The sequence below is a fragment of the Brachionichthys hirsutus genome, chromosome 6 (assembly GCF_040956055.1).
Source record: "Brachionichthys hirsutus isolate HB-005 chromosome 6, CSIRO-AGI_Bhir_v1, whole genome shotgun sequence".
NCBI lineage: Eukaryota > Metazoa > Chordata > Actinopteri > Lophiiformes > Brachionichthyidae > Brachionichthys > Brachionichthys hirsutus.
This window is the reverse complement of record NC_090902.1, coordinates 10,315,206-10,326,511: the sequence shown is the minus strand read 5'-3', so window position 1 is coordinate 10,326,511 and position 11,306 is coordinate 10,315,206. Positions and strand designations below refer to the sequence as shown.

General features: G+C 42.5%; 1 protein-coding gene across 2 annotated transcripts; it reads right to left on the bottom strand.

Moving 5' to 3' along the window:
* Positions 1–1,286: 1,286 nt before the first annotated feature.
* dctn4 (dynactin 4) lies at positions 1,287–10,149 on the bottom strand. 2 transcript variants are annotated; one of them, XM_068740370.1, is made up of 14 exons: positions 10,015–10,149; positions 9,303–9,373; positions 9,027–9,205; positions 8,781–8,824; positions 8,271–8,378; positions 7,607–7,627; positions 7,107–7,180; positions 5,812–5,924; positions 5,613–5,722; positions 5,431–5,504; positions 5,012–5,066; positions 4,603–4,710; positions 2,468–2,565; positions 1,287–2,394 (listed from the first exon to the last, which is right to left on the bottom strand). In XM_068740370.1, the coding sequence occupies exons 1-14, from the start codon at positions 10,147–10,149 to the stop codon at positions 2,175–2,177; spliced, it is 1,410 nt and encodes a 469-aa protein (XP_068596471.1). In that variant the 3' UTR covers positions 1,287–2,174. The 2 variants fall into 2 exon arrangements, with proteins under 2 accessions (XP_068596471.1, XP_068596470.1); XM_068740369.1 differs by lacking the exon at positions 7,607–7,627.
* Between the last annotated feature and the right edge of the window lie 1,157 nt (positions 10,150–11,306).

Genomic DNA, 11,306 nt, shown 5'->3' with positions numbered 1-11,306 from the left:
GAAAAGATCAATGGGGCAAGCAGACTGCAGCTGATCAGTGAGAGGAATACATGAATGACTGTGGTGCAGAAATTCAGATGCCATCTCTTTAAGAGTGGGAGGACATTCACTGAGATGTAGCTCCTCTGCTTCCTTTGTGGGTGGATGACTGGTGGTTTTTAGGGATGACGCCATTGTGGAAGGGTTCCTGGTTACGCTCAAAACTTGTAATTCAGTGAGGAATTTCTCATCGGGAAAAGGCTGGCAGGGTGTGGCCGGCCTCGATGGAAAACACATGAAAGACCTTGCTGCCCGGGCTCTGGCAAACTCATTTCTAATTCAATGAGGTCAAATGTCTGCGCTGTTTACAGGACGAGGTTCAACAAATAAGAACGCGCCGATGCCGAGCGTTCAGCTATCTCACTCTTGATCCTGGAAAATATTATCCCGACCAGATGAATTCCAAATTAATTTCCCAGATTGTGTTTTTTGGGGGGAATAACTCAGGGCCTGCTCATGTCCAGCTCCATTTGCCACCTGCACTTCAGACATTTCCATTCAGTTATCTCCACTTATACACAAGTTTAGCAAAGCAAGTGTTCATTTCTGCTTTTATTCAAAGGAAAGGAACATTGTGGAAACTCTAGTGCACCACTGTTGTTAGCTGATAGTCTGTATGAAGAGCCGCTTCATGCTTTACAAACTCATCTTCAATAAGGGTGATTTATGTCTCTGCCACAGGCCTTTCTTCTGAGCTGTTTATATCTACCCAAGATAAAGGAAAACCGCGGCTTTATTCCCCAGGAGGAGAAGGCTGTGTTTACACAGCAGGCAAGCCTTTTTGGACAGCGTCACATATCTGATCTTTCTCTTCAGGGGCAATAAACTCTAATGTGTGCAGAGCAGCACTGAACAGGAACTGATATGTGTTAAATGCAAATTCAATAAATCTACTCCCTTCTGTTGGTGAGAAGACATTTTGTCCAAATGACTCACATCCTGAGAAGAAAAAAAAGCATCTGGCCTTGCTTGGATGAATAAAATGTTTGTGCTGACCAAGCACGCCTCTTACCTTTTTAAATATTACCATTATCAGATGCAGTTTTTTTTCTTTTGTAGGGTCATTCAGGATCGTTAGAAAGAACATCTGTCCCTGTATTCTCTTAAGTGTTGCCAAATCTCGCTCTAAAAAATAAAATTAAAAAAAGTGAAAAACTGTTTGGCTGCAGCGCCACCCTGTGGAGACCTTCAACCTTCAGTAACTCAAATTATGTCCAAAAACCAAAACCAAAAACTCAAAGGTTTTGATATCACATTGATTTATTAGGTAATAATAGTGTTAACTGTTTGTTGGAAAGCTTTTTTACTGACACCCGGGACTAAACATGGAAAAGTGGCAGCAGCTCACACGGACAGACGTCAGGGAATCCTACTAAACAAAGTTTTTTTGTTCTGGTTTTTTAATCAGAAAGTGTCCTGATACATTATCATGATGAACGAGTGTGTACGCTACACATCTTCTTGTACATCCGCTCCACAGTCCTGATGAAGGACTGTTCTCGGACTCTGGTAAAATGATAGGGATGTTTCACAACCCAACCAGAACCAACCTGAAACAGACCCAGGATCAGCAGTGTGCCATCTTTACCTGCCATGAGATGTTCGCTGTTTTTGAAGCATGCATATTAATACCTTACTGTTGACTGCAGGAAAGGATGTTAAATAAGCTAAAAGCGCAAAGTGTCTGCAGCAGCTGGAATCGGGGATTGCTCTCAAGTCTGATTTCCGATTCCGCTCATTGACTTGTTTAATCTCATCCTTTTGTTCATCTCACTTGTCATGTTTAACATGCAATAAGAGGGATAATTCACACACACACAAGAGAAAACGCATACCATCAATGTGCAGACAGATATGGAGTTACTGCTGCTTTTGCAAAACACAATAGGTACAATGAAGATCCTGGCTGAAGTCAGCCATGATTTATTATACCTGTTTTAAGGCTGGGTTATCATGTATGATCAAAAACATATGACGATGGTTCAACTGAAGCTAAAACAAAAGCGGCTCCGGAACGAGATAAGGGAGTTCTCACAATAAGCAGGATCAGAAATCATTCAACGAGTCATTTTACAGAAGGGAGGTCACTGAATGCAACACATTCACTGTTTGACAAGCGAGCAGAGCATTTGTGTTCAGGGAGCGAGCGGTCCCAGACTCAGCTCCACATGGTGCGTAAGCCAAATGGACTCTGTCGGGACCTCAGCTCCCTCCTCGCTCGGCCGGATGGGAGCCGTGAGGTTGTGGAAGTCATGTCGGATCCGAAACGAAATCACGACGTCGGCATCCCCTTCCTTCTGAGGGATGACTTTGATGAAGAAGCCGATCTTGTTGGATTTCCTGAAGGCAACGACACTGGGGGAAAGACAAAGCGATCCGGTGAAGAATCACGCCACGCTGTTAATTCTTGACGCGTACGTTAACCTACTCGGGGTCGTCCTGGAAGTCCTGAGGTTCAGCCAGTTCATCGTACTCGGCAGCAGCATCCTTTCCTGCCAAGACCAGCTCCTTGGTTGGTACTATAATCTAAAAAAAATAAAACAAACACAATGAAGTGACCTTCAATGTAATGGATTGATTCAAGTCTGATGGATGGACTCGTGAAAAACAAAGGGACGTCAAATCTTTGCATTCTGTGAAACGAATGCAGGGCACTTAAAAGAAGCGTTCTCTAAACGGTAGTCGCTTCAGGGTTTGACCTTCACTGTGAAAACTAAGAAACGCAAGCATGACTACGTGGCATCAAGACAAATGATGAGCCGGTCACGTAACATTATGCGGGTCAAAAAGTGAAGCAGTAGCGTCCAGTGAACACACACACACACACACACACACACACACACACACCGGTAAAATGAAATGCATGAAAGAGACGGTTCTGGAAATGTTTCAATAAGAGAAGGTGCAGTAATTGATACATTGGCTGGGATTTTCCTGTTCCTGTTCATGTAAACATGAAATGAGGAGTTTGTGGGGAGTTCTAAAATAACAGATGGGGGGGGAAGGGCAACTGAGGATGGCATGTGTCCCCAGAGACATCCATCAGTAAAGGCCGTACCCCTCAGAGGGCATTAAGAAAAGAGATTCAATCATTTCATCAACCCCAAGCCCTTCTCCCCCCATGATGCTTTGAGTAAGCAGAGTAGTGTGGATCATTATTTTATATTCATGTTCCAATAAAAAACGCAACAAAACTCAAATGGCATTAAAAAAAGATCAAACAGCAGCGGTGGCTGTTTTCTAAAGTAAGGCTGGTAAACGTTTCGTTTGAGATGTGCTCTGTACGAATATCTGTTGCCGGTTTATCACAGAGTTTATCACTCTTCTGGAGCGACCCTCGAGTCCCTTTGTGCTTCCTCAGAACAACACGTCAGCTTGCTGAGGACAACATGCAGAACATTGTTCCACGCTGGACTGTGATCCAGATTCCTTTGGTCCCTCAACGCACAAATACGACAGACATTTGTCCTGAGAGAATTCCTCTTCGTCACGTTGTGTTCAGGTGTCCCTCATGTGACGTCTACACAAAGCTGAGCGAATCCTTCCCTTGAAATCAACCGGGCACGGCTTCCTGTGGCCGACACTGCCCTGCAGCAGCAACTGGACTACCGGTTTACCTGCCTGTGAACAGAAACGGGTCATGCTGATGTTCTGTTTTGGCCACTAGCTCTTCCTTTGGCAGTTTTGTCCATGACTTCATCAGTAAGCAGGCCAAGGAAACAGCCTGCAGGCAAGGAGGTGCTGCAGCAGCAGCAACAGGCAGCAGGCAGCCTAAGCACATCACCGACTGCAGAAGCACAGTTCTCAGCGCTGTATCCGTGACAACGGAAGCCAAATATAACGGGACACAACCGCTTACATTTGAGATGATGACAAGGCTACCAACTCCACGGTTAGCATGAAGGAGGCTGCAGGATCAGTGTCCAGAGTAAAGATTAGCCCGGTCGTTAGCAAACAACAGCTAACAACGACTCTTTGGACGCTCAAGCTCTACTTTAAAGACACAGCTTTGAAACATCATTATCTTATGAAGCCGTTTTAGTAAACGACTGTTTGGCAGACAAAAAACAAAGCGCAGCGTCACATTAATTATTCACTACATGCCCTATTTTCTTATTTCCAATAATTTTATAAAACTTTATCGGAGTACTTACTAACCAATCACACACAGTCTCTCTCCACTCCACTTCGTTATTGATATGACCTGCCAATCTAAACCAATAGGGTATTGGATGACATCAATACCCTATTGGTTCATCGTTCAGATGTCCTTCAAAGATAAATAATAATAAAAGGCACAAACAGGACAGATCTCACAACAACACCACAATGAAGACCATTATCTAGGACGGCCTTGAAGAACCTTCTAGGCCGTCGGTTTTCTTCTTCATTGAATCAGTTTTCAACTACCAGTACTATAAACTGCTTTTTGACACAGCTCTTTGTGATACAATAATTTATATATCATGACATAGTCCTGAAACTGAGTCCTTTACAGTTTAAATTGAGTAGTTTGGAAAGAAAAGATGGAAAGCAGCATTTTAAGGACAAAGTATAGTTGACCGTAGCAGTGCTGTTAGTATCATCCGGATCTTCCTGCTCACAGGCGGCCAGCGTCACATGACTGATGTTCTCCACCGGGTTGGTCAGGGTCAGCAGCACCTGGCTCTCCTAAAAAAAACACACAACAAGCAGCGCCGATCTTAGAATCAGGGATTCACCGCAATTTGTCCTGTATTTGAAAAATCTTAGCTCTGGACATAAACTTATTTTATTAAGTTATTGACTAAACATATTTTATGATGACTTAAAACTACTAAGTTCCTTGTTTTATTTTAGTTACTTTTTCTGTAGTGTTCTTGCTGAGATCAAGCTGACAAAGTTGAATACTTTACGTTCCAGACTCCAATTAGAGGTTAGAATAATTAACAGAATGAATCAACCAGATATATTCAATATCTCAAGTGCTGACCTTCATATACCGGAGGTTTGGAATGGACATAATTCTCACTTCAGGGATGTAGCTCCTGCAGGAGGAATGGAGAGAGAAAGGATCAAGGCTTTTAACGATCAAACAGGGGCAATATGAAGCATTCAATACTAATCATTAAACATGATTAAATATTAAAAAAAGTTATATTTGATGACAAAGGTAAATGTAGATTTTATTTTATAAATCAGAAACTATTTGTACCTTATTATCCACAAAATAACAAAAGACAACTGGGTATATTTTCCATTTAGAATGAATGAATTAAACTAGACTGAAAAGGAACTTGGGGATTTTTATCCAATTCAACTCTATCAAGCTTAAGGCTGATTCATGTTTTTTTTTTATTAATTGCAATAAGATCAACATCAAGAAAAGATAATCAAGTGTCCAATACTCACACAGCCACAAGCTGGATTTTAAACTTAATTGATGTAGGATTAAACTCTGGCTTGCTCAAGTTGTGTTCACATTTCTAGAGGAAAGTGTGGGAGAAAATTGTTTTTAATATGAATTTGCATCCACCTAAAAACAAGCATTTTTACATAATACGGGGGGAGTAAATCCCCGGTGTGGGACTCACCCTACAGCGTAGGGAGCGCTTCATCAGGAGGTGTTTGTGTCTGGGGTGGAGCTGAGACGCCCCCGCAGGTTGGAAGTCCGGCTGCAGGAGCCGCTGGCGCAGCGTCGTCACTGAGAGGACGCAACAAACGTGACATTTGTCTCATATCGGTTTTCAGGCGAAACGTGGCAAGTATTCTGGGACGAGTCCCTGGACAAACCCTCTGGTAAGCTGACGGGTCTGGTGTAACAGTCTTCAGGCAGCGGTTCCACTTCATCAAGTGCTTGGGCAGGTTCGATGGTGATCTCCTTCTGGTCCTCGCCCTCCTTGAGGCTAGTGAGGTTTCAGACATGCTGCCATCAACAATCTGCTGTAGCGCTTATAACGATGGCACTTAATGGAAAGTAAAAGCTGGCTACACTGTAAGGCATAGGGACAATGCTAATGTCTGCGCCACTCACACGCGCACACACACACGCACACACACACGCACACACACACACCAACACGTTTCCTAGCGGTACAGTTGGTTTAGCAGGTTTTTGCAAATTGATTCCAAATAACCTACGGATATTATACAACGCCACGGAGCACTTTTTAAGGAAAGCGTTCGACCTTTAAAGAGTAACTTTGAAGAAATCATTGTTGGTGCCTTAACGTGACCCTACAAGTCAACTCTTTCATTCAACTACAGTGGAACCTCGGTTCTCAACCAAATACATTCATATAGTTTATATTATCATAGTTTATATTTCCTCGGAAGTCGAACAGATTTTCGGAGTTCGAACACGAGTGGAGCCGAGGCGAGGCGAGGCGAACAGACGCAAACGAAGGCGGAGTCTACCCGAGTAGGTTCAGTTTGAGTCGATCGTTGGATTTCCAATAATACTACTGGAAAAGAAAAGAGGAACGTCGTGAGAACAACTGTTGAATTGAAGAAGAAAATAATCGGCAAATATGAAAACGCCGTCCGTGTCTCGGATCTTGCTGCAGTACGGTATAGCGAAATCAACAATTTAGACTTTTAGGAAATTCATTTTCAGATTTTAACCAGGGTCCTTGAATTCACGCCAGGGTTGAAATGTAAAATTAGTCTTCAGTAAACACTAAAAGGTGGCCACGTTTCCCAGAGCACTTCAGTTAGAGTGGCAAACTGTTCAAAGCATACGCTGAAGGCTTCACAAATGCATTTTGGTGTAAACCTGAAATCATCCATTTCCTTGGAGACAAGACACTAGTCTCATCTGCAATCGCCTTTTCCACTTTGCGGGTCACAAGAGTTGCTGGAACCAATCCCATCTTGCTACGGGACCAGAGGTTGGGGGACACACCTTGGCTTGGACACGTCACCAGTGCATCACGGAGACACACAAAGACAGGCAACCATTCACGCACACATTCATACAACCCAAATCACAAATAATATAAACACAACCTGATGCTAATGGAGGTAGACGTGGGGAAATCAGAGTAGCTGTTTGTTAACATTTACAAAATAAATAACAAAAGACTCACGAAAGGCCAGCCAGGCTTGATATGGGAGCTCCAGGCCTCTGTCTCTGCAGTCTTGTTCCAAGGCCATATTTTTCCTAATTAAATTTAGGGAATAAGATCAGTCATCCTGCCGATAGGAAGTTTCTCAAGTTCTATATTTCAAGTACTTCTATCAACTACTACTTCAATCGCAACGTCCTGACAGCTATGACGGTCATCAAAAAGAGACAACGAAGAAATCCAAGGTCATGTATGTATTAAAAATACATAAAAAATAAGACGTCTTCTGTTAAGAGACAGTAACGGGAACCTTTCTGCACCTGCATCTGAGTGAAGGTCCAGAAGCAAATCAGCAACAAACAGACCTTCATCCAGTTACAAAGACTTCAGGCTCCCGTTGTGTTGATCTCATTGACCCAAAGAGAACTCCATGTGACGTCTCACAGTCGTCAACATGAAGTTAAGGCAGCACCATTTTAACAAAGAGACTGTATACCTAAGTTGTTAAAAAGAGAACTCACCACCACATGAATAGTGTGTTGCTGGGGGGGGGGGGGGGGGTAAAAACCAAAATATCAAGAGTGCAAAGCAAAAGGAAAAAAGAGAGGACAAAGAACCAGGTGAAAAACAAGCAGGTTACCAAACTTTCGTGGCATTAGGTGACATGCGGCAGCAACAGAAACGCATCGGTGATAGAACACGACTGCATCCGTGTCAAATTGTTTCAATATGCAATACGAAACTCAACAAGCACGAGGACCATGTTCACACTAAAGCGGCTACATCTGGAAATCTGCGTTTTCTGTACTTGTTGCAACACAGCAAAACAGTGTTTTAAAATTATTATATTATATTTATGATGTTTCCACATTCAAACAGCAAATTCATAGCCAAAATAAACATAGTGTCAATTTTGCAGTCAAATCCAACACTGCAGCGACTGATACAGAAAATGATTCCCTCCCATTTTAGTTTAATGGGTCTTCATTAAATAATGTCAAAATGGCATTAATTTAAAAATGCTTATTGGTTAGATTATTTTTTTTGTTGAATTTATCTCAGACGCATATCATTGTTTTGTCATTGAATTGTAGTTTTGCCCTCAACATTTTGTAACAATTTAAAGTGAGGAAACGGATGTTTAAGAAGGTGTGCAAAGAAATGGACTAAGAAGGAGAGGAGTACCGAGAAAGCCAGAGGCATGCCCTGCCGCCTCCTGGCCAGCTTCTTGCGGTCTCGCTCCTGCTTCTCTCTGTGGGCCAGCTGCTGGTAATACTCTATCAGCTTGTTGATCTGCAAGGAACAAAGATTTCACATAATAACTGGTCATGTTCCTGTATCTTAAATATCAACTGTGGCCCCTTTAAAAAATACACAGTCATTTCTATCCTGCATGAATGTGCTGCAACACAAAAGACAATAAATAATCCAAGAAAGCACTACGGGAAACGGACGTAAACCCACAAAGCAATCAATTAATGAAAACATATATTTTACAAATCAAAAGCTGATTAAACAGCCGTTTAAAACATGGAAAAAATAATAAAGTAGCATTTATGTTTTGCAGCACAATATGTAGCTTCATTAACGAATCATTCAGTCTGGTTTAGCTAATGTGGGCACAGAATCACACAACATGATCGAGACACACGTGAATATCTCAAGAGTTTTTAAATGGCTACACGGAGAACTTACCCGCTGATTATGAGGGTTCTCTGGCTCTTGCCACCCGCCGCTGGCTGCAGTGGGGAAAACATAGAAAAAAAAAAAACATTAGACTATCATCCAAAAGAAACTAATTCAGTAAATAACTGCTTTACCGTTGGGTGAAACCACGACCGATATCCAAATACGGTGTTTCAAACTCCCATTTAAAGTTACACAGATATTCTAAACATGTCCCACATCATTTTGTCTCCATTACATCATATCAAAACTCACCAACGGATTTGTCAGCCATTCCCACATCCCTGGAGGTCCAACGACAGAAGCCGCAGGCCAGGTAGTAGGCCTTCTTCATGGCCGTCTTGGTCGGGTCGTCGGGCAGAGGAGCCGGGATGTTGGTGGCCCGGGTCGACAGCGTGTGCATGCAACACGGGCAATCGAAACAGTTTGCACACCTACAGTAGAGCGCAGGTAAGCAAACAATGCATGAAAAAGACGTAAATGTGATCTGCATGCGTTCCTTTCTCTTTTCCCGTGTCAGCTCAGTCTTACCTGTTCTTTTTAAGTTTAGCTTCTGCAGACGGCATGTTCTCCAGACAGCTGGGGCAGTAGTGGGAGTCCACCTGATCACCGAGAGCACAAAGAAGCCGGGTCAATCGGGATTATCGGGATTATCTTTGAGGGGTCTTGTTTAGATGTTGGATTACCTCAATGGTGGATAACAAATACATAGAGTGGATACACTTGTAGAATATGTCGCAATGGCATAAAGGGGGAGCCGAGTGTTTTCGTGACCAACACATCGATCTAGTTATCTGAATATGCGATCGTGAAAAATCTGTCGATTTGGGTGTGGCGTTCACATTTGTGAACGTTAAATAAAATGAATGTCGGCGGTGACGGGCAAACGCTGACGTAAATGTCTCTTTACATGTCGGGCGTGACGCGCAAACTCTTCACGCAATGCGCTCACAGAAACTTTGACCTATTTAGTTTGCTTTTTCTAGCTCCCTCGGCCATTTGCGAAGTGCGCAGAATCGTGCCATCCCAGCGGAAGTTAAACGTCGACTGGTAGCCAATGAGATGACGAGGGGGCCTTGATTGACAGGTACTTCAGCCACAGGATGCACGAGGAGGTAGAACTAATCCCACCCACACGTCAAGGCTAGCACACGGCTAACAACAAAAGTAGCCGCTAAGTAAGCTAAAGCTAGCTTGTCAAACGCCAGACGACCGACCCTAAGAGAAAAATGGCCACGTTTACCTCGTGAGACACGCATTCCAGCGATCGTAGCTCACTGCAATATCGACAGAAATACAGCTGCGATAATGGAGCTCTGATCTTTTTCTCGCCACGGACCAGATAGACGACTCTATCCGGCTGCAGGAGAGACGCCATCTCCGGCTGGGAGTAGAGAGACACACTGCCGGTCACGGCTCGTTCGTTGTCTCGCCTTTGAGTGCCCACTATCGCCCTCGTGTGGTGAAGAGCGAAATTACCAACTCCACGCGAACACTCGTGGGTTGCGAACAGGTTCCTCACGGAAGCAAGATGTAAAGGGTCATGTTAGAGGTCCTTTGAGAAAATAACATTTTCATCATTTCATTTAATAGTTTCTACATTTTATTCCAAAGCACAGAAGCCCTGAAGTACCATAAGGGGGTGGGGATGTTTTTATCTTGTACATAAAAAAGTTATATCTTGTGGGGCCAAAATAAAATTCATTCATTCTCTTAACCGCTTTTTGTTTTTTAGGATCAATAAAATGGTCAACAGAAAAGTCCCAGGAGGATTTTAACCAAGGACCTTCTTAATGTGAGGCAATAGCAATACCCACTGTGCCTCCATACTACCCCAACAAAATAAAATGATAAATAAATTAAATTATGTTGTTCCCCAAATTGTCATAATTATCTTGTGCATGCACAATAATTATTGTTATAATTCACGGAATCCAGAGGGTAAAATTGGGTAAAACAATAAGCGTTGTTGGGAAAGTTAATATAAAATAACATTTTTGAGAGTGAAGTATTCATAAAGATACAATAAAACAGCTAACCAAATTCACCTGACACTTAATTTGAAAGGTCCATACTAAACACATGTTTTCTGTCTTTCCCTTTTTTCTTAATTGCTAATAATTTTTACATTTTCATTTTTTCGGTTCATGATGACATCTTGCTGCAAAAAAAGAATGAGGTGTTCTGGAAAATCTCCCACTACAGAGCATATGGCCAAGCACCAGGTCACCATGGCAACATGTGATCCCATGCAGAGACAAGCAATCATCCACGAAGAAAAGGAAAACAAGTGCTTCTCATCAAGATGAAGAAAGGTGACACTTCCAATTTCGCATTTACTCGAACCAAATCCTTCAACTCTCATTTGTTTGTCTTTGCTTCTGAATAAATGTTGCTGTCACAAATTGGAATCACAAAGACGCAAACAAACATTTACTTTTCTGGTGAAATATCAGACTCAAAAACCAATATGAAGAAAAATTATAACCAAGAAACATTTATGTAATCGCACATGTGACGTTGTGTATTCATTCG